The sequence below is a fragment of the Phoenix dactylifera genome, chromosome 2, assembly GCF_051530095.1.
Source record: "Phoenix dactylifera cultivar Ajwa chromosome 2, Ajwa_hap1_PhDact_Kaust_v1.1, whole genome shotgun sequence".
In the NCBI taxonomy this organism is placed as follows: domain Eukaryota; kingdom Viridiplantae; phylum Streptophyta; class Magnoliopsida; order Arecales; family Arecaceae; genus Phoenix; species Phoenix dactylifera.
Genome location: NC_143191.1, coordinates 34,844,881 through 34,868,526, shown reverse-complemented (window position 1 = coordinate 34,868,526; position 23,646 = coordinate 34,844,881). Strand labels below are relative to the sequence as shown.

General features: G+C 35.8%; 2 protein-coding genes and 1 long non-coding RNA gene across 8 annotated transcripts in view; 1 reads left to right on the top strand and 2 right to left on the bottom strand.

Moving 5' to 3' along the window:
- The window catches only part of LOC103701677 (ARM repeat superfamily protein), a 34,916-nt gene extending 27,394 nt beyond the window's left edge, over positions 1-7,522 (top strand). For 3 of the 6 annotated variants that reach the window (XM_008783834.4, XM_088716151.1, XM_088716153.1), the window contains 9 exons: positions 2,782-2,971; positions 4,946-5,060; positions 5,694-5,806; positions 5,882-5,959; positions 6,463-6,528; positions 6,613-6,744; positions 6,874-6,927; positions 7,015-7,095; positions 7,205-7,522. In XM_008783834.4, coding sequence (XP_008782056.1) covers positions 2,782-2,971; positions 4,946-5,060; positions 5,694-5,806; positions 5,882-5,959; positions 6,463-6,528; positions 6,613-6,744; positions 6,874-6,927; positions 7,015-7,095; positions 7,205-7,255 — 880 coding nt within the window. In that variant the 3' untranslated portion in view covers positions 7,256-7,522. Of the gene's footprint in view, positions 1-2,781; positions 2,972-4,945; positions 5,061-5,693; positions 5,807-5,881; positions 5,960-6,462; positions 6,529-6,612; positions 6,745-6,830; positions 6,928-7,014; positions 7,096-7,204 lie in introns of those variants that run through there. The other 3 variants (XR_015975372.1, XR_015975371.1, XM_088716152.1) reach the window with 2 other exon arrangements.
- Positions 7,523-11,618: 4,096 nt separating this feature from the next.
- Positions 11,619-12,103, bottom strand: LOC148714776 (uncharacterized). The gene is made up of 2 exons (XR_015975375.1): positions 11,971-12,103; positions 11,619-11,828 (listed from the first exon to the last, which is right to left on the bottom strand). It is a non-coding gene; the product is annotated as an uncharacterized LOC148714776 (long non-coding RNA).
- A 346-nt stretch (positions 12,104-12,449) lies between these two features.
- On the bottom strand, positions 12,450-20,804 carry LOC103701676 (heat shock factor-binding protein). Its single transcript, XM_008783833.5, has 6 exons — positions 20,534-20,804; positions 14,586-14,639; positions 14,239-14,262; positions 14,095-14,137; positions 12,876-13,017; positions 12,450-12,753 (listed from the first exon to the last, which is right to left on the bottom strand). The coding sequence occupies exons 1-5, from the start codon at positions 20,561-20,563 to the stop codon at positions 12,890-12,892; spliced, it is 279 nt and encodes a 92-aa protein (XP_008782055.1). The 5' UTR covers positions 20,564-20,804; the 3' UTR covers positions 12,450-12,753; positions 12,876-12,889.
- Positions 20,805-23,646: the final 2,842 nt, after the last annotated feature.

The window sequence follows — 23,646 nt, the reverse complement described above, 5'->3', positions numbered from 1 at the left end:
GCCGGCCTCGTGGGAGGAGAAGAAAAGAGAAGGGAGGAAGGAGAAGAGAAGAAAAAAGAAAAGGAAAAAAAAGAAGAAAAGGGAAGAAAAGAAAAAGAAAAGGAAAGAAAAAGAAAAGAAAAAATAAATAAATAAATGCATAAATAAGGAGAAGAAGAGAAAAAAAAAGAAAAGAAAAAGAAAAGAAAAAAAAGAAGAAAAGGAAAGAAAAAAAAGAGAAGAAAAAATAAAGAAAAGGAAAGAAAAAGATAATATATAATTAAATTAATAAATGCATAAATAAATATGTATATAAATGAACAAATAAATAAATATGTATATAAATGAACGAATAAATAAATAAATAAGATAATATATAAATATATTTCAATGAAATAAAATAATAAATAAATAAAAATATTAGTAATTATTTAACTAATTTTATCACCTAACTAGAAAATTTGTTAGAGAGATAAATGGTCGTCAGAAGGATGAACAATGAATTTACACTAATAATTATAATATTTTATACATTTATTATTGTATTATACTATAAATATAATATTATATTATATTATATCATAATACATTGATATGTTATGTTAAATAATTTAATATTATATTAAATTATTATTCTATAGTACATAATGTTATAGTACTATATTATAATAATATTATATTACATTATATTAATATTATACTATATCATATATTTATGTATTAATACATTATATTTTATTATGCTCTGTTGTATAATACTAGTAATGTCCTTTATGGTCATTTTGTCACACAAAAGTACTCTCTCAGTTTGTTTACCAAACACATGTTAAAGTCCCACAGCACTTTAAAAGTGTAGTTACCAAACAGTAAACAGCTTTTTATAAAAGCTCTACTTCAGATAGCTCTACTTCCAACAGCTCTACTTCTAAAAGCTCTACTGCCAACAGCTCCCCCAAACAGGGCCTAGATCGTTGTACAGTTGTGTGATATATATCCAGGTGGACTCAAGAGGGTTGGCCTTGGTGGTGTAGAGGAGCTGCACAATTGGATTGTTGGTGCAACATCAAATGGGCTAGCTCTAGTGAAGGTGATGGTAGCACCAAGGTACTTGGTGTCATATATGTCAAAATATTGGACTTTTGCAATACAGCTCCTAGGGTTTAGAGGCAGAACGGGGACAAGGGTGTTTTCTCATCATATAACATTGTAGTGTTGGATCACAAGATGCAAAGTACAATTGCTTATATCTGAATAAGCTTTATAAGATGAACAAAGTGGCCAAGATATGAAATTGTTGGTTTATTGAGATTTTGGGAAGGGGTTAGATAGATATTGGCTACTTTGTTTGTTGAGGTAGTGGGGTTGTAAGGGTGATGCCATGTGGTAGTTGTAGCATCGCGTTAGCACTACGAACTTGAGATATGACTTTCAGATGATGCTAGAGTTATGTGGACAAAATTGGGTTCTTTAGAGGTAGATAGAGTTCTCAAAATGAAAATTGGAAACTCCAGGTGCATGACATTGGGAAGCAGCTTTGAATGGAGGTGAGGGATGTAATGCACTTTTGTATCTATGTTAGTAGGGACAACTTGGTGAAGTGGGTTAGAGGGTTCTGCCAGACTCAAGGATGAGGTTAAGGGGCCAGTTGAGAGGGAAAGAGGTGGGGCAACGGTATAGAGGTTAGTGGGTTTAATTTTTTTATTTTTGATATAATTTCTAGTTGGTCCGTGCAAACTTAAACATGTTTCATAGGCTTTATATGTTCATGGCTTGGTCAAAATTCAGGTTATGTTTGGAGTGAGCATTTTCTAATCAGCGCTGGCGTTAAGAAGACATTTTAATGCACAGTGTTTACAGAATACGATTTAAAAAGCATTTTCTAAGCACTTTTTTTTTGACAGCTTGAAATGGCATGGCAGCAACAGCCTGTCTTTGACATATTTTTAGGTGTATCATGTCGTAGCAGTTTGTGATAGACATATATTCAATGGAAATATCTGGGCAACTTTATTTTCCTATAAGGTTATAATCCTTGATAGATGCCAGTTTTTCTTGAACAACTCGAGCATTAACATTTGCCAAAATGTATATCCAATATCTGATATTGCTTTATTGACCTTTACAATATTTCTAATACTGGCATATCATGTCAAACTTTTCTGAAAATAATTAGTGTTTGCTGGATTGGTCAACTATGCATGTATCTAATTATGCAAGAATGAAGGAAACCATTATCGGTGTTACTATGAACTACTGTATTTTGTATCTTTGTAAGGTTTTGAAATTCAAATCCTTGTTTTGTTTGTTTGATCACCTGCTATGAGAGAATTTCATGTTGGCTTTGTAAAATATCAATATCTTGAAATCTGGACATGTTAAATGGAAAACCAGAAATAGGCTTCCTCGATTATCCAGGAATAAACATGTTCAGAGTCCTCCTATACTGAAACTGGTGCAAGCATTTATTAGTCTTCTTTCCTTTGTTAAGGTTAAATGAAAGTTAGGTTTTTAAATCTCTCCTGCAGGGGGAGGTCAGATTGCAGTCATATAGAATCTTGATTGTTTACGTTGCCAAAGGATGATAAAATAAATCTTTTTCTTTTCTGATCGTAATGCAGTTGAGGTGAAGCTTGTTTGTTAATCTCTTTGATAGACCAAGAGTAGTGTAATTTTATCATGGTGGTATTTTATCATTGTGGTACTCTGAGTCTTGATATTCTGTCAGCTATAGTGTGTCATGATGATTAACTATTTGCTCTAGACAACCCTTGGATTCTGATTACTAATTCTTGATTCCTGCAGACTTTTGGATCCAGACCTAGAAAGTTCAGGATCACTTTTTGTTGGCAGCTATATTTTGCAACTTATTTTACATTTGCCATCACAAATGTCCATGCACATTCGCGAGCTTGTCGCTGCTGTTGTGAGCCGGTTGCAGTCTTGTGAAATAGCAGGGTTGAAAAGTTCCCTGATTGTCATTCTTGCTAGACTGGTAATTTCCTTTCCTGTGAGTTCATTCTATGTACGTTTTTCTATTGAGTCCAAATGAGAAGTTTTTGTTGATTTAAGCTTTGTTGTACTTTTTATGTAGATGATTCTCTATTATGTTGGAAGAAAATATTTTCTAAACATATATTTATCTGTTTTGTCACTTTAGCTTCAGATTTGCTGTGAGGCCCATTAAATGCAACACTAAATGAGGCATGCTAACTTAGAAAGTTTTTGAGATATGCAACACTTGAGTTATCTTGCAAACAATCGGAATTTTTCTCAATCAATTCCGTTGTTGATTCCAATGACTTAAATGTTCAATTCAGTATTTTCTTCTGCATGTACCATTTACAAAAGTGCCATTGATTATGTGAACTTCTGAGATTGTTTGCTAACAGCAGTGGTTTCTGGAAGGGCCAAAGTACTTTATTGTTTGTGCATCCCATTCTTTTTACTTCTTCACTTTTATCTACATTAATCCACTATGTTGCAAAAAGATATATTGTCTTACTAAAGGATTCATTCTGATCTTTCTTGACTGTATAAATTTTACTTTTAATGACTTGATCTTCCATTATTTATCCCTTAACAGCTTTATGTTGCTAGAATTAGACGAGGTTCATATGGGGTAGAAAATGTAAATGGATAATAACTTGTTATCCCTTTCTTTTACAATAGCCAGTGACTTGGTTCTTGAAAATATCGATGAAGACCTTTGAGGGATTCATTGATCTTTATTAAAAGGTTTTTAGTATAAAGCACATGCTCAAACTGGCTATGTTGCAAATAGTTGGATGCTGACTTGTAATATTTCTTCATTGTATAGTAGTTTATAACTGATTTTTTAGGCATTTGCTTCCTGAGTTATCTCTGAGAAGTGTAAAGGGATCTATTAATCATTTATCAATTGGTTTTTTATTACAAAGCATATGTCCAAATTGACTAAATAACTGCCGCAAAGTGGTCCTCTTGGAGGAGGAAAATTGGAAAGATGAAAGGATCTAATCTCGCCAATTCTACACTGAATATCCGACCATTTTTTAATTGATTTTGTCAACTTTGAGTAGAGTTATTACAGCAAAACTAAATATCTAAAAGTGACAAAGTACCAAAAAATATCAAAAAGCCACAGAAAAATGAAAACTAGTTGCTTATTATGTAGTTTTGTTATTATATTTCACCATGAATATTCTCTTGTTGAATCCCATTAGTTGGATGGTGCTGTTTCCAGAATTTTGCTGGCTAGCACTATAAATAATTCACTGCCATTTGCACAACTCATTTTTCTGTGGTCAAATGGCATCATTTCTCATCAACTACATGGTATATATATCTGTCGCACTGGTGAGCAATTGAGTTTTTATCTCCAAAGTGGGATCCTATTTTCAAAATGGTGATGAAGCTTATGGCATGTGATGTACGATGATATCAGCTGCTGGGTCCATAATGGCAGGCGCCCAAACCAATCTTATTACAACTTGCAGAAATGATATAGTTGATATCATTTTGATCCACTTAATTCAGTTATCGATAAGCTGGCAAAATAAATTGCATATGGAGCTGAAATATGTTATCGAACAATGGTAAAGAAAATTGAGATATTTCCTGAGGACAACAGGTGAATGCAGGTAATTGAGTTCTATGTTCTTTGTTGAAGTTACATTTAGAAGTGGCAAATTATTTTTTTCTGTCTGATAAGATTAAAGACATCAAGACTCGGCCATAAATTTTAGGTCTGTCTTAGAATAGCTAGGAACTGTAATAACTCACAAGGTTATCCTTGTCGAAAGAGTTTGACCATGGATCCTTCCAACATTTCTGGGCCTCATGGGTCCATTGCTTTGCTTCCTTCTATTCCTTGAAATACTTTGCTCTGTGTATGCCTCACTTTTTGGGAACCAGTGTCAATAGAACCTTCTGATGCTGCCGATGTCCTTGTATCATCAGATCAAAATCAATACTTCTTTTGTTGCAGGTACATCTCAGTTCCCCAGATGTTGATCAATTCATTAACTTATTGCTTACAATTCCTGCTAAAGGCTATGAAAGTTCATTTGCTTATGTGATGTCAGAATGGACAAAACTACAGGGTAAGCATTTTTTTGTTGATAATTCAGTCTTCTAGTTCAAATTTTCTAGAACAGTCTTCAAGAGAATATTATTTTGAATGCTTGCGTTGTAAAAAGTTCACATTGCAAATTTCCTTTGTGATTCATCGTTGTTTTTTTAACTTTGTCATGTATTTGGTTGTATCTTTGGAAAGTTAAGACTCCAAGAAGCAACTGGTTAAAGAATAATTGTGCATTTATCAGACAAGATTGTAATGCTAGTCATATGAAGTCTTATGTCTGCATATGATTAACCTGTCCTGGTGTTGTCAAAAGAAGTATTTTTGGGTAATTGAGCAGCCTATATCCTCTTGCACTTCATTGGCACTTCATCTTTTTAGGTGTTGGGTTAGGATCCACATGATTACTCACAAATTGATGGAATAAAGCTTTCTATGAGTTCTATTTTTGTTGTTCTAACTTGTAGGGGAAGCACTGTCTTGAACCATTTGTTGGGTAGGACCCTACTAGGAGGGTGTATGTGTGGAGAGAGAGAGAGTGAGTGAGTGAGAGAGAGAGAGAGAGAGAGAGAGAGAGAGAGAGAGAGGAATAATTGTTTAGAGCACAAATATTTTCCTCGTTTTATCTAAATTTATTCTTATTCTCTGAGTGTAGGTGAAATCCAGGGAGCCTACCAGATAAAGGTTACAACAACTGCACTGGCTTTATTGTTATCCACACGTCATGTGGAGCTGGCAAAAATTAATGTCCAAGGCCATCTTATAAAGGTTTGAAGATTCTGATGCAGTAAAACAAGAATTTCAGTGAAGTATTTTAAGGATTTACCTAGTGTGTTCATCCAGTCTGGTGCAGGTATAACTACTCGTTCAAAAGCTAAATTAGCCCCCGACCAATGGACCATAATTCCTCTTCCTGCAAAGGTATTGGATAACTTCTACAACTTTTACCAGGTCGATGTCAATTTCAACTCTGTGACATCTTTACTACAATTTTTTGATGTCATCTGGCTGTTTGGTCTTAGCATGACAATTTTCTTAATTTAGCTCTTTGAAAGAAGCTTCTTGATCACCACACCCAAAAAAAATGTTGAAATTCTTTATTTGGATTTAGGCATTTTTTGCAACCGAAAATTATGAAAAAATGGAGCTGTTGTGAAATGCTTATATTGTAAGACTTCACAATTCATGAAACCAGAGTCACCAGATCTATGCACAAGAAAACTTGCAGGCACTTTGCTTAATCTAATTCAAGTCACAGACTTTCATGAAACTATATCCGGAGGGAGAGAGATTGGATCTTGGTGCCTTTTTTTAAGACTGGTTATTTGCTAAACCTGCTAACTTGATTTGCCCATCCGGTGAACTGATCAGCAGGTACCATTATTGTTCTTTGGCGCTTAAACTGATATATGATATTTTTGCAGATCTTTTCATTATTATCAGATACATTAGTTGAGATTCAAGAGCAAGCTTTGGATGATGATGATGAGGTATTGCATACAATTTTAATCTTATAACAAACCAATAAATAAAATTGTAACTTGAATCTCCACTCACACCAATTACCATGACAGGATAGTGACTGGGAAGAAGTTCCAGATGATCATGGTGGCATACGACGAGAAATATTATATTCATCAACTGTCCCATCACATGTGAGTCCTTCAGTTGAACATCTTGATGCCATGGCAAAAGTTCTTGATGAGGTAATGAAGCAATTGCCTTTTCTCCCCTTCTCTCTCTCTCTCTCTCTCTCTCTCTCTCTCTGAGCTTTTTGTTAGAGCTTCGGCAGACTTATTTGACACTTTTCCCCCCACTCTTTCCACACTACCAAGGGTGACGATGATAGCTATGATGATGATCTTACAAAAGTTGATCCTCTTAATGAGGTTTGCTCTTGAACAGAAAATCTCTTAGACATGTAAATCATCAGATCTGCTATTTCCTTGGTGGTGTAACTCAATTTTGTTTGGCAGATCAAGTTGGCAGATTTCCTCACGAACTTCTTTGTCAACTTATCAAGTACTGATGGATCTCTTTTTAATTATCTTTGCCAGGTAGATCAGCGCATCACTGCATTTTACTTTTTCTTTGGAAGGATATTACTCCGCCTTGATGATTTTATAATCCTAAAAAGATATAATTTTGTTTTATTAATTACTGCAGAGTCTAACACATGCACAGAGATCTGGTGTGGAAAAGGTTCTAAGCAAGTGAAGCAGTTTTAAAAAATCACGGGACCGTGCTGGGTGTAACTTTTCCCTATTCTATGAGTAAATATCATTTGTTCACCTTGCCGAAGTTTCTTTTTTAGTAGGTCGGTGAGGCTATGTTGAGTTTTGAGTTTGAGACAGAAAGGCACCACTGGCTAAGAAAATGTTTGACGGGGGCATGTAAGATATGATAGTATGGATTGGTAAGTGCAGATTAGCCTTTGGCACCAACCACCAAGAAAAAAAAAAAAAATTCCTCCCAATTCGAAAATACATTCCATTTTGGATAATCCCATTGGATCCATGAGATTACAATAGGATTTTAGTAGACCGAGCATAGCCTACATTAATAAGATTTTTCTCATTAATTGGATATTTATGAATATAGGCTTAGCCCAATATGTAATTCTATTACCATGTTGGTTGTGCTGGTCCATGAGATTAGAATAGGATTTTAGTAGACCGAGCATAGCCTACATTAATAAGATTTTTCTCATTAATTGGATATTTATGAATATAGGCTTAGCCCAATATGTAATTTTATTACCATGTTGGTTGTGCTGGTCCAATCTCACTCGTATCATATAACAAGTCTTCATGTCTGTTTGAATTTTTCTATAGAATTAGGTTGAAACTTCTGGCTACGGGGTAGGAAAGATGTCTAGAAATAGCATTGGAGTGAGCTAGGTCGAATTCTATAGTTTTTTTTTCTCCCTAGGCTGGTTCGCTCAAACTATTTTTAGATATTTTATGAATATATGCCTAATTCAGTATTTAGATTGTGATCTTGCTGGGCTTAATCCACGAATCTTGGGTTGAAAATTGTACAAAATTAGAGATTGAGCCATCAATTTAAGCATGATCATGTATCAACAAAAATTTCTGCCCAATCTATCTTTATACATTTTTTTTTGGTGCATCTAAAAGCTAGAATCTGAATTGGATTGGACAGGCTTTTCAAAATATAAGCTAAATGGATTGACACGCCCGATTTTAACAAAATTTTCAGCTTAATCCCGTAAAAATAAATATGTCCATTTTTTACGGTAGAAATATCCAAATAGGTCTTCGGAGATTTTTCCACCTTCCTACAGGATTTGATTAAGGGTGTTGGATTGATATAGGCATATGCTTAAATAGGATTGAGATTTTTTTCACCTTCCTACGGGATTTGATTAAGGGTGTTGGATTGATATGGGCAAATGCTTAAATAGGCTTTCAATTCACAAATCTAATAGGAAATTCAGCCAACGCGTGCTATATTACATGGATAGATATTTAATAATTTTTAAACGAACTACTGCTGTCTTTTAATGTTTCGGTAAATTTTCTATCATCATTAATAGCCTGCAAATCTAAGGCTAACATTCTACGCAGGAGCTTGTTCAATCATGCATTTGTTTGCATCTTATTTAAGACTTTGGTTAGCCATTTAAGCTCTAGAAGTTTCTACGTTAAGATGGACTGAGGATACGCAAATCTATATTACAATTTTGTTTTTCTTTCACACAGAAAAGAATGGCTTGAATGAGATTTTCTATTGGTACTGATGCATACGGTGACAATACTAGGATGAAAATGGAATGTTCAGAAAGTAATGAGCAAGGGCAATGAATGCGTATTAGAAGCATACTTTGAGAGGAGGTAGGCTGAGGTCGGTGGAAGCAAGAGATGGTACACTGATGAACATGGTAGGTGGCCAAGGGATGGTATAGGAATAATAAAGGGGTGAATCATATTCAAATTCAAATAACATTTGACATTGTCAAAAACTACTTCCCATGTGTTGTCTCATATCTTCTTGTTTGGTTGACGGGAACATTAAAAAGACAACTAGTAAGTGAGTGGAAGTAATGAAGTTGATATTTGAGAAAGTGAGAGACAAATATTCTATTTAGAGCAGGAAAACATGTTTTCCAGGATAATAGTAGTCGTAATCAAAGCAAAAATATCATCATTAAAAATTTTAGCGACAAGATTTTGGTTGCAAAACTTTCATGACGATCAAAAGGATATAATTACAAAAGTTTTGAAGGCTTCTATTATGCAATTTTCCGTCCCAAATACATTCTTATTCTCGTGACGACAAATATTGCTGGTAAAATATATATATCTTGCCACATTAAATATATATCTGCCTACTTCGCTATTAGAAATAGCGAGAAGATTCCAATATTTAATCCCAACAGATCTCATCATGATAGATAACTATGGCCACAATAATATGAAAACCTTGTTTGACAACAATCATTGTCATCGTAAAACAAAATTTCTTATCATAAAATCATATTTTAGTCACAACAAATTTTACCAAAATTTGCTTATATAATCTTGCCGCCTGGGAACTTTGTGGTAATTGTTCGGAGCAAAAGATGCATAAGAATTAGGTTTAAAATTGCATGAACTACCAATTGAGATTTGGAATTTATGAGATAATTGTTGTGGTTTATCAACCTATTCAATGAAGTTCTAAAAGCTAAAATGAGTACTGCTTATGAGAGTAAAAAAGATGAAATACAAAACGTTCCTGACTAGCATGAACTTAAAATTTGACGGCAAACAAAACAAAATTTAGGCTTTATGGTGCAGAGCTGGAAATGGAGGATATCAACATGAACAGTTCGATAGGAAATTATAAGAAAAATGAGTATACTAAGATGAAAATCATGTGTGAAGATTTTAATCGATATGGGGCGGGGAGGGCATTATGAAAGTGTGTGGTAAAGTACTAAATTTTATGAAAATTTGTACGCTGGAGGAATCACAAGCACTAGTTGTGCTTATAGCTTGATAACTATACTTCAGTCATGGGAATGAACTGAGAACTAGCTATATACCTACACGCTAGTCACAGATGGGTTCATCGTTAACGTGCACAAAGATTATCATGACATGGGTATAAGAAAGTTATATAACGTTAGGTGTAAAGAAGAGTATGAGACTGCCCGCTAAGTTGGATTTATGAAGTCGTGGAGGATAAAGTTTTGAAAGAAAGTAAAACAAAAATTTATTTTTTTTGGTAGTCAAAATAATTGTACATTTATCGCGCTCTGACACAAGTAAAATAAAATGCTACTCAATGTTAATGTAATGGAAAGTGATTATAAATGCTATTAATTGATGCATAAAATGGTAACTTAAAGAAAATTAAAAACAATAGAACTTGAACCACTCAATATTTAGGCAAAAGCTCAAGAAAATACAACGATGTAGGAGACTGAAATGTTCAGAAGGATTTGTGGTAAAGTTAGAAAGGACAAAATGAGAAACAGATACTTCGATTGGGTTGGACTTATACCAATTGTGAAAAAAGTAAGAAAGACTTAATTGAGATGGTCTAAGCATATGCAGTAAAAGCTAAGGTATTTAAATTTATGGTGAAGAATATATGCATAGGTGGCAAAAACTTGGGTAATAATCGAGATAGAAGAATTTTTAAAAAGCTTGGAGTACCATCTATAACTCATAAAGAAATTATTGGCAAACAAGCAAACCCCAAGTAGGACAAGCATTATAGTTATGATTGTGGACATCAATCTTTGAATCATATTAGCATGATTTGTTTTAAAACCGAATTCATTAATATTATTTTATATCACTCAGACTCATTTTGTTAATGTGTTTTTACAAAATGTCAAAGGATTATGGTTCCATGGAATTGTCAAAGATATTCTTATATGGTGAAAAAATGCAAAATATGATACAACTACAACATGGTATGCGACCATTATTAGGTACTCTAGACAGCATCTTGGGCAGAATTTTAAGCCTTGGAACATTCACCCAAAACAAGTTGGTTATTTATAAATAAAGTCAAAGAATTGTAGAGTTAATAGTGTACTTACCTCATCAAGTTTAATTACAAGGAAGAAAGAAAAAGAGCCTATGCATCCTAACAATCTTATACAGGCTATTAGGCCAAGCTTTTTGAGAGACATTGCAGTTGTTTGGTTATAGAGAGGTTGCACAGGAATGAATAATCATAGAACATGCTTTTGTATAAGACAGGAGACATGGCTATATAAACTTATTTTCCAAGTTTGACAACCTATCATATCTTTCAAGACAGGTCTGACAAAAGCAACCATGAATATGCTAAAACTCTACTTAAATTTGATATAAAACTATCCTAGTTAAACCTGACAACCAAACCAAACAACCCCAATGTCATTTGCTTTCTAGCTTGCATGATATTAAAACCACATTTACCATTATCTTAAATGGCTAGATCATTTCAACTCTTGCATTTGTTCAGGCACTACTTGCTCACAAAATGGACAGAAGTATTCTTCCAATAGCCTCCACTACTTGCTATTCTATGGTATGATCCAACTCATGGTAGAAACTATTAATAAAAAAATTTAGGATAAGAGTCAATCGAGTTACCATCAGTTAAAAGAAATGCAATACACCAAAAGATTTAAAATACATTAGAAAGATAAAAGTTTCAAGCCTATTTCAAAAAGCCAAGATATACCTATCTTCTCGTCATCACAATAGTATCAATACCATCAGCTACAAAATAAAATAAAATCTACAAATGCCAAATCCTGAAGACTAGTCCCATTTCCATACCCCTGCATCTTGAAAAATGGATGCAGAGATCCATAGATAAAATATAAGTAATGAAGTGGTGAAAATCTGTACTTTGTGCTAAAATGAGACAAGTTGAAAGCAGGATGATGACAACTCTGAAGAATAAAGAGAAACTGATCATACCAAAGGGGAATATGCATAGTGATGTGTTAGATCTGTAGCAGTGTTAGCATGCCCGCCTGCACAACTGAATCACTCAACAAATGCTGTTCTATAAGCATACAAATTTGGTATCCTAGTTGCACTACATAAAAATCAGATCAATAATCCTATAATATCAGGGTAAAGGCTTTGCATCAGCCTGCCATTTGCTTATGATTCTATTAACAGTAGAGATCTTAAAATATGGTGTCTCAAATCTTCACCTCCTCTTTCCTCTCATTTTCAAAAATAATTCCATAAAAAAAAAAACAGATGGGGTTAGAAAAAAAATCACGAGTTGAAAATATCCGAAAAGAGCCTTCAAAAATCAGAGTAGCTCACACAGGATTAAGTATATGCCAAACAACTCAGAAAAATGAGATCAATACAAATGCAATAAAACCAGTTTCCTAGCAAAGCTTCATATAGCTAAAAAGTTGACTTTTTTGAAGCACATGGCAAGGATAAAGAGCCTTCTGATCTTCCAAATTCACTATGACAATCACATAATATGTTGAGTAGCTGGTCTTGCAGAATTAGCAGTACTAAGACATAATCCCTTCAGAAACCTTCCGAAACTTAGCAATAAAGCGTTGTGAGCATACTATTTCAGTGTCCAGAAACATGTAAACACACTAATCTCTGTTTTGTCCTATCATCTGAAAAATAAGGAAGCTTATGCAAACCAACATTGGTAAAAATGATCACAATAAGAAGCCACTCTCAAGTTTGGTATCAGTACGGCCTCAGAGGCACCTGCAAATTCTGTAGGAAAAGGACCATCATGATTTCAATATCTACATGATCTCAGTAACACCTGTAGATAAAAATGACAACAAAAGGGACTATGACTAAATTTAACAGCTGCCACGGAATCCCACAAATACCTGCTTGCTGTAGCTTATGCTGACTCTTCAGGAGGCTTGGGTTCTTCAGATTTTGGCTTGGTTGCAACTTCTGCCCCCATCTCAGCTTTGAGGTCATTGATGCTCTGCTCCAGTTCGTCAATCTTGCTTCCCATTTCATCTAGTGCATTGCAGTTAAGATATACAGAACCCAGAGTTGCATTAAAAAAAATAAAAATAAAAAAATATGCAGTATGTCATGCATCAACAAGTCATGAAGACAAAAAGATACCAAGAAATTGTTTTAAAAAGGAACAAATAATAAAGAACAAATATTTGCATTTTCCTGAAGAGCCAAACTTTGTCAGCATTCTAGTTAGATCCACAACATAAAGAGTAAGCATAAAGTGACTATGGAGTTGATCAAAAATAAGCCCTTGTTTTCACATTAAAGTACAGAACTAAACATACGGCCAACTTATTCCCATTGTGGAACCTGCAAATAACAACTGGGTTGCAATCAGGACTTACTTCAAGTGAAGAACAAAGAAATGTGATTAAGAACACTCTTTGCAATTAAATATAGTTGCTATCACAGGGAGTGCATATCTGCATACTCGGGTATATGTATATATATGTTTTGTCCCTATAACTATACATAATGCATGCATGGCTCTTGTTACTCTTGTATGTCACCAAAATGTGAGTTCTGAGTTCAAGCTAAGCTTTCATACTAAATCAGAGGAAAACAAAACAAAAATAGAACTTGAAATAAATTAAAAATGAAATTGAAGCTATAAAATTGTGTAATTGTTTTAATTTGACAGGTTTATAAATCTTGAAAGAAAGCACAATATGAGTAATGCTAATAGGTGACTGCTATAGGCAAGTTAAAGCAATCAGAAAATGTGCCCGACAAGTCGAATCCATATCATCAGAACAGCAGGCATAGGACTCTTTGTTTTGCCCTACTATGAACTAGGATCAGAAAAGGTTGGCTCTAACTCCTGCTGAGAATCTGAAATTTGCTTCTTCAATTACTGCATCCCAGTACCTAGGTAGTCACTTATTTAACAATTACCTTTGGCTTTAAACAATTTTAGACTACCTACTGACATGGATAATTGCACATAACAATTCTAGTGCCACCATATGACGCACATTAGACACAGCACTTGGACCAACTAATCATATTTGCCCATCATAAACCTGCTTCAACATCAAAGGTAGCCACTGAGAGTAACTGGTGAAAAAAGGATATTCTTCGAAACAATGCTCTCTGACATTGACTGGAATCTGGTTTGCTGCAGATGGTTTAACAAACAACAAAGGTTAGAAAAAGAGGCTAGGCTATATGCTTTAAAGTGAAACTGGAATTCTTGCCAAATAGGGGTGAGAAACTCACCATCTGCACAAGGAGATTTTGCACCTGAGAAGGTAGAAGAAGAAATTAGCAAAGGGCTAAATTCTTGTTAAGAACTTACAATTATGTTTATGACATCAAAACCAAAGTTGAAACCTCCACAACATGAAGCTAAATGCATGTTTAGGTGGTTGAATCCTTGAAACATTTCCAGATGAGAGGGATGCATCTTCAGGTTTAAAATTTTCATTGTTCAATTAAGAGCTTGATTTTGGAACAAGCTCCTAAACTTTAAGCAAATTGTTTCATCATCATGGAAAAGAAAAAGAAATTATAAGTTTAATGCTCATTTTCTGAAATATCAAGAATGTGACAGAAATAGAACTTACAAATGCTGTCATATCTGCAGTACTTTGTGTTGAACCTTCAGATTCTTGTTCAGTCTGCCATCAGTATCAACAGATAGAAGCCATCACAACAGAAGATGTCAATAAAAAGCAAAGCTAACGTATAACGTAAGCCACATTCCAACATCAGTGACATGACATCTTCAGTTTGTACATGTTATGAAGTTGAAAAAGCTTAGTGTCCAAACATGATTTGAACATCATATGAGCAAGACATTGATGAAGTACAGTTATTGCATGACATAGGTCATCAACAACTGATGATGATACAAGATAACTAAAGCCACTTATGAAGAAAGCAAGCAGTGAAAACAAAATTAGATAAACCAGAGCTCGCAAGTTCTATGTTATCTTCTAAACACAAGATATTATAACCAATGAAAACTTTGTTGATTTACAGATGACCAGGTCAACTAAATCCCACCAAATAATAAAGGTATGCTGGGCATCACTCCCATTTCCAATTTTTAGCTTTGAAAAAGAAAAACATGCAAACTGAGACTTAAAACTTGTTTTGTAACATTATTTCAATATAAAAAATGGAGTTAAAATTTCTAGAAAATATCGAAAGCTGAAAAAATAAGTTTTCACTTTTTCTGAAAAATGAAACCAGCTGATGTGGGGTTATATGTTCTCATGTGATAGGGATTGAGGTGCTGTCTACTATATTCACACCCCGACTATAGAGCTGTCTGGTCCTCCCTTTCCCAACTTTCATCCCTCCCATCCAGCCAGAGCGAAATCTCCAGCGAGATCTAAAAAAACAGAGTGAGGTGGACAAGGGCCCAATTGTCTTTTTCTCTTTTCAGAAAACAACTAAAAAAAGAGTGCTCATCACCACTCCTCTCAGTTTCTTGAAGATTTGACTAGCAAACTCCATATATCTTACTTATAAAACAAATCAAAGTCAACAAGATTTCCTTTCAGTCCATTTTGAAAAGAGATGCTTGTAATGTAGAATTGGGATTATAGTATGGTTAACTGTGGTCTTGATGCGCCACTAACCACGAAACTCTGGAATTACTCATCAACGCCCCAACTGTAATAGTTTAACGAGTCTATTCCCGCTCCTCTCAATAAGTCATTCCTATTTGTCTATAATAGATCTTTAAAAGAGAGAGAGGAGCATTAATAAATATTTAAAAGGAAACCTGTAATGATGAAAAATACTCTTATCACCTTCCAGCAATAAGTAATTGTCCCACTCCTTCCTGAGGTTTTTTCGAAGACAGACTATAAACTACCCTGATTCTTTTCTCAAAAAATGCAACCATTGCCATTTCCATTATCATGCGCTGTAGGAAGGAGTTATTGCAACCGCAAATTACATGAAAACTAGTAATCTTCACAAAATTTCATCCACCATCATTAATGAAATAACCTAAGTTGCATTATGCACTAAAGGTACAGCTATTTGAACTTTCCATCCTTGAGAACCTGCTTAACATCACATGTCTTCAAATAGCTGATACTTACTAGCTCCATTACCAATATTAAAAATCCATGCCATAAAAGGAACAGCAAGACGCAAATGGTCACATTTGAAATTCCAAGCTGCACCACACAATTTCCCCTTAATGTCAATGACAAATCAAAACTATAAGATGGAGACCACTTTCCCATCTTGAATATCATTTACATATGATATTATGTAGCTACTCAATGTATATATAACAGAAACACGAGTTCGTTCGTCAAGGGACATGATAAATAGAGTACCAGACCTAATTTTGAAGAAATGTTGAAGGGTTACAAAATGAGTTCAATTTGTCTAGCCCGTTGCTTGTAGCTTTAAAACTATGCGCAAGTCTCTATCATTTGATGCATTGTGTGTACAACAGAATACTCAGATTTAGAAAACAAAATGGGTGCTTGGAGTTTGCAATATAGTTGTATTATTACGACTCCACTATTTTCACCGACGACATCAAGTCATCATGTTTTTCTCTTTTAGCTGGACAATCGATAACTATATCTTTTAGCATGGCAGAGCAGAAGAATTTAACTCTAACTTTCATGCCACAGAAAGGAGCCAAAGACTTAGGACATATTGTGTCTTTGTGGCCTCTATTTAGCATCAAAAGGAGGTGCTAGTACAACTTGCTGAGCATCACGACCCAAGCCGGACAATAGGTGAAGTTGAGATGATGACGTGAAATGGGTAAGTCTCAAGGCCGAAAAGTTCTCTTTGAAGGTTAAAAGCCCATATTCTGCCAAGTTATACACCCCATTTGACAATCAAGGTTAGTATTGAAAAAGAAACAGGTTGGTGCTGAAAGGAGAAAGGTGCAAGAAGTTAAATGCCCCCCCCCCCCCAAAAAAAAAAAAAGAAGTCTTCTAGAAAACACTGCCATTATTGGTGCTGGTACAAGCTTACCAGCAAGAGCAAATAGAAGGTTACATGGCATCCTAGAAGTACTGATCCATATTTTAATATATTTATAAACATATAACCATGTATATGATATGCACCTTTAACTTCATATTCATATATGCCCGCATATTTTATAAGAAAAGCATCAATATTGCTCCCAATAAACAACAACAACAACAACAAGGTGAAGGTGGTGATGACCTTCAATCACAATCAAAGCATGCCTCAATAATAATGGATCGTACCAGTTCAGCAACCAAACTATATGGTCTTATCAAAGAGAATGAAAAAGATGGAACATTCGAGATATTAGGGAGCAAAGATGATCCTCTGATACGTTTTAGAGTATATGGGTTGGGGCAGTAGTTCAGGAGGTTCCAGGATAGGTGATGAATATGGAAAGAGAGGTGAGAAAATAACAAAATTCCAGCTCTCTTGTACTTTGTATTACCCGTAAATCCACCATTTTCTTTTACAAGATGGCAATTTTTATTTTAAAAAAATCCACATGATTATTTTCATCATTGATTGACAACTAGTGTTTGATTGGATTTACTAGGAACAAGGATAGGGGTCTTATCTTTCGCACAAAAGAAGGATTTACCTTCCTTCACACAAATCCCTATTGGATCACCCACCATGCAAATCTCAAAGCATTCCAAACTCTACCATTTATCCACCTGCACAGACCTCCAAGCGACCATGTGGTGATCCAGTGGTGGATTTGAATGAAGGAAGGTGAACCTTCTTTGGCATGAAAGATACAACCCCAACCCTAGGAACAGTCATATTGAGTAGCATCTCTTTCTTTTTCTTTTTCTTTTTCTTTTTCCAGAACTATTGCGTAGCATCTTTGGTTTTTGAAATCAATTATTTCAAGAATGCTAATCCTACGACTACTTTAAATGCCCCCTATTAGACATGGTAGCAACTTATCACATATGACCATTAAAGTGCCTCCTACCTAGAGGTGATCACGGGCCTTCTGGCCCGCCCAGCCCGGCCCGAAAATTTTCGGGCTTGGGCATTGAAAAAGCGCCCATTGGTCGGGCCTGGGCAGGAAAAGCGGCCCGACCAAAAAAATCGGGCCGGGCCTGGAAACTTTTAAAAATAGCCCGGTTCGGCCCGGCCCGACCATAAAACATTGATATAATATATTAAAATTTTTTTGAGAAACCCTAAAGACTAAAGACTAAAGTCCTAAACCACCACCCCCCTCGCTGAGAGCCGCCGCACCCCCCCTCCCTCGCTGAGAGCCGCCGCACCAGGAGGAGCAGGGAGCGACGATGGCGGTCGACAACAACGACGAGGCGGTGATCGCCGCGCTCCGCGCCTCCCGCTCCAACATCGTCTCCATTCTCCGTGCCTCCGCCCGCATGGACAAAGGCCTCGCCGCCGTGGACGCCCGCCTCTCCCTCGGCCTCGACTCCCTGGACGCGGTCACCGAGGCGGTGACACCGCTACAGTCGCAGGCCATGGCCACCAAGGCCCTCCACGCCCGCATCAACCGCGCCGTCCCCCCGGCCCTCTCCCTCCTCCGCAGCTTCGCTCTCGTGGAGTCCCTCCAGCGCCGCCTCCTCCGCCTCTCATCCAGGACCTCCTCCTTACCCCGTCTTCTCGACTTCGTCGACTGCGTGGACCGCCTCCGCGAGACCATCGCCGCCGTGACGGCCGAGTGCGAGCCGGCAGTCCTCCTCCTCTTCGAGCTCGATCCCGGCTACGAGTTCCAGGATGGAAGAGAGAGAGAGAGAGAGATGGGGGGGGAGGGAGGTGGCTACGAGTTCTAGCTCCAGCTCCTTCTCTTTTTTGGTTTTGGTCTTGGTTTTCCTTCCCTCACATTGCTCCAGTTCCAGCTGGGCCATCAGGAAGAAAGATCGAGGGATTGGAGGTGGATTTCTTGGAGGGTGGAGATTCTTTTAATTTTCTCCTCTCGGTTTCTTCTCCCTGAGATGGACTTCTGATCCTTTTTTTTTTCAGTTGGATGGAACTTTATTTTTTTTAATTATTCATGTTCAATCATTAACAATAGCTAATGTTTCAATTTTGTGTTTGTAGGTTTTGAAAGTTAGAAGATGCAAGGATGTTCTTCTACAGTTTTCTATTATGAAAGTGGCTTCAAGAATTATGATTACATTTACTTTTGAATGCACAAAGATGCATGTTTGTTATAATGTTAATGGGACAATGTAATTTGTATTTTGTCTAAATATGTAATTGTCTAAGTTTGTAGTTTTTATTGTTGGGTTGTAATTTTCAGCTGGACAATAGTATTTCATACATTTTATTTTCTTTCTATTGGCTTGAAAATGCAATTTTTTTTTTTAATGTTTGTAGATATATCCAAATTTCAAAGTTTAAAACCACCACCAACACTATCTATTCACTATCTATTTGAAATAGGCTAGTTATATCCTTAACATTAACCAATTAATCATTGGAGAAACAAAATAAAGATAGAAAAATACATCTAGTTTTAGAGAGCCCATTAAGCTGTTGGGCCATTTTTGCCCATTTCTAGATTCCAAACAAAAAAAAAAAAAAAAAAAAAATTGGGCCTGTCGGGTCGGGCCTGTCGGGTCGGGTGTCGGGTCGGGCCTCTCGGGTCAGGCCTGTCGGGTCGGGCCTGGGACCAGATTTATAAGGTTGGGTCGGGCCTGGACAAAAATTTAAGCCCGACAGTCGGGCCGGGCCGGGTCTGGGCATAGCCATCGGGCTTAATTTCTGCTGTAGAGCCCGGCCCGAGCCCGGCCCGGCCCGGTTTTGATCAGCTCTACTCCTACCTAAGGTTCCATGTGAGCTGCTAAATAAATGACTCCCGGCGATATCTACCCTTCTGCTACTCTTGATAAAATTATATTCATAACTTGCAATTTTACTGAATTAATTTCTTGATTCAACAAGAATTTTTCTGCCGGTTACTTAAAAAAGGCTTGCAATATCAGCAGCAACAAGAGGTGTGTAACAAACCAGATACAATCCATCTATTCTAATTGAACAATTAACAGCACTGACGATGTTTGATTAACAGCTTGCCATACTAATTATTCGTTCTCGCTTCTGATGGGGCAAGCAAAAATCCAGCATCATCTAATGTTCCACTTGAAAGAAAAAAATCAATCTAGCACCAAGAATGCCCAAAATACAGCTTATTTGGAAGAACAGATGCTAGCAGACAGATCCATAATCCACTATTCAACACACTAAAAAAAATAAAGTCCAAACTCCTCGACATTATACCGCAATACTACGACAGCCAACTAAAATGCATTTTCACGGTTCTTGATGTTTCTTGAGAAAATGTGAGGATACATATCTGATCAAGAATTAGATCCACAAGAGGCAAACCATGATGTTAGAGATCGATAGAAAAAGGCATAACAGTTCAGATGCAAGACAGCAATAAGGAGAATGATATGAAGAAGCAGGACAGCGAAAGGCAAAAATCAAAATATTCTTGAAAGAGTTCATCAAATCCTCTAGGGTTTCTCGAGGATCCATCGATCAAAGAATTGGGCAACGGAGGAGAGATCAGGGTTAGGGTTTGGACGGGACTTACCTTGAGACTCCCAGGGTTGGAGGCAGCCATGGCGCGAGAGACGAAACCCTGGATCGGAACGGCGAGGGGGATTCGGCTTTGTCTCTGCTGCTAAGGGAGCGGATATGAGATGGGAAGCGGGAGGAGAGAAATCAAGCTAAGGTGAGGACCAGTCCGATTCTTTATACCGTCGCCCACCTGAAGTAATTTGTGCGTCTTGGCTGTTCGTTTATAGACAGCGAACCGTTAAATACGCCGAGGTATGAAAATTTCGATAGCCTGATCCGATGTCGAGCCCCGCGCAGCATTCGATGTGCGTTAATATTTTGTTGCCATTGGCTTTTTTTTTTTTTTTTTTTTTTAACAACGTCTATCAAAGATTTTGCATGAGTAAAGTTAATAGGGTAGAGGAAAAAAAAAAAAAAAAGATAGTGTAAGAGTGGAGGAGTAGCTGCATAATATTTTCAAATGACCTCTTCCAAATGCTGAGCAACAAAGAAGACTACCTAATTTGCAGCCTTATTCGCCTCTCAGTACACATGAATCGCCTAAAAGAAGCTGCAATCTTTTCTCAACATGCGAATGTCGCTAAGCAGCGAGTGTCCATTTCCCACCAGTCCTCATCCCATATCTACTCGATTACTGTAGCTAAATCTCCTTCGATGTAGATGCTACCAGCCCTAGAATACGTTTCGCATAGGTGATACCTTCCTATGTTGCTCTGAGCTCCGCCCCTATAACTTATATTGTTTTTGCTTCTCCTATTGTTGATGCCTTTGTAGTTATTAAGATTTTAGATTATATGCAGGCGGTATTATCAGCCCTGCAAATTAGCCCCAACATGATGATGATAAAAAACCAATGGAGGTGCAAGAATACAATGCTGAGGTATTTTCATTGATTCAAGCCACTTTTGGGTATTTATAAATATAAGCCTAACACAACCTGCGATCTTATGATGTTACTAGTTGTACTGGTCCAAGCTACCAATTTCATAAATTTTTCAGTCCAATTTTCTAACCGGGCTCTAAGTGGGATCTCCACCCCTCTTAAACGATCATGTTTTATAAAGAAAAGCTTTACTATTAATATGAGAGTGAATGGTTGCACATGGCATTATGTACATGGGTGTAAATGATGCATAAAACTTGATAAACTGATATGATTATTTGAAACTATATTAAATGTTGGATTTTCAATGGTTAAACTTGGATGTAGCTATGTTAGAATCCAATAACCCTTGTATATATAGGAATATAAAGAGAATTGGCTGTTGATTTGTATCAATTAAATTGCTTCAAGTTTAGGTTTATGCACGTTTCTTGTATATATTTTCTTAACTCTCATACGCACTGCTGTTTTAGTTTCAAAATCTCGGCTAATACTTTGATTTTGATGATGCTTTAGTCAAACTAAACATATATATAAATTAAAATCTATTTTCAAAAGCAATTGTTTTTTCTTTTTTTTTTTGACATTCTTAACCATTTACTTTCTATATCCTACTCCTTTTTCTATCACAGTTTGCTATAAGTTTATTACATATGGAGGACCACCATGATAAGAGACCCCTTTAGTTAGGCTTGATGTAGACCACTTTGGTTAGTACAAGTAAAGTTAGATAGAATTTAGAAGCAAGATCCACCATACCGATAAGCTAAATCACTTGTTAAATTTTTGGATGCTATAACTTAGCCATACGATGTCTGGTTGAGATGATATTTTATTTTAATTAAGTAATTTTTTGAGCTACATAACGTGGCACCACCCACAGGGTGAGGCATAATTAGTGATTCTATCATGTAGGCTCCAAAACAGTCTGATCAAACCAAAATTTTTCTTTCAAAAAAGATCTTGATAGAGCGTATATCTTAATCCAGGAATGCTTAGATGGAGCGACTGAAGATGAAATCTATTTTCTGTATGATTTTAGCTTTTTTGTAATTATTTTTAGTAGTCATATCTATTTTGGAAAAGCTAATTTTTGTTCAAACTAGGAGATAAATTCAATCCAAATTATATTCGGACGAATCATACTATCATAAATTGAGTCTACGTAACCTAGTTAGCGAATTATCAATGAAAGAAGACCATATGTAAGCCTTATTTTTGTCAATTTTTTTTCTATTTTTTTCATAAATTTTAAGATCAAGGTTCAGTGGGTTGAAGAAATTATTTCCTTTTATCCAATGGGATCATCACTTGACTTGTTAGCCCACTAAAATCTTGTTCTATATTGAATCCCAATAAAACTCAAATACCATAATTAGTAGAGAATGGACATGGGTTCCAATATTATCCATTTCAATGGATCTGAATCTGAACTTATTTTTTATTGTAAATCACAACTACAAATATGACATGAATCTGTCTCATTTTTCAATCTTAATTTTGTATTAATGATATTAGTGTTTTTTGTAGCTTTCTTTCATAGAGTTTTTCCAATTCTTTGACTAGTCATCCAAAATGTATGATCGCCGATGATTGATTATTAGATTTGGCCAAAGTATAAGCATCTCGACTTGGCTTTGGCATATTAAACCTTATAATGAATCTATATACGATAAATATATATTAAGTTATTTTTAATATATGCAAAACAATAACAGGATTAAAAGGCATCTTTAAAACTTATTGCGGATGTATGAATAATGCAAGTACAAAAGGTCATTGTCCAAATTGGATGGTGGAAAGAAATTAGAGGCAAGGAAAAAATATTTCTTTCTTAAAAAATTGGCTAATAAAAGTTCAGAATAAATATTTTTGAAAATTTCATTTTAGAAGGAATTGGTATTTTTTTAAAAAAAATTACTTTGATTTACAACCATCTAATTACATCCATCATTCTAACCATTCATTGACTAAGGCATGGCTTGTTGCATATCAACACTGTTTTAGAAGTTTGAGAACTAAATTCTAAAAATCCGTTGAACCCTAATGAGGGTGAAATCTATTTCTTTATCATTATATAATTGGATGGATTACAATTAATCTGGACATGATACAATTATGACGGACTCGTCTAGTAGAAAAGAAGAAAAAATATGGTCAATAAAAAATTAAAAAAATAGCTCATATTTGGTTGAAGTTTTCAAAGGAGCGAGATATGAAAGTAGCTTTTATATAGGAATAAA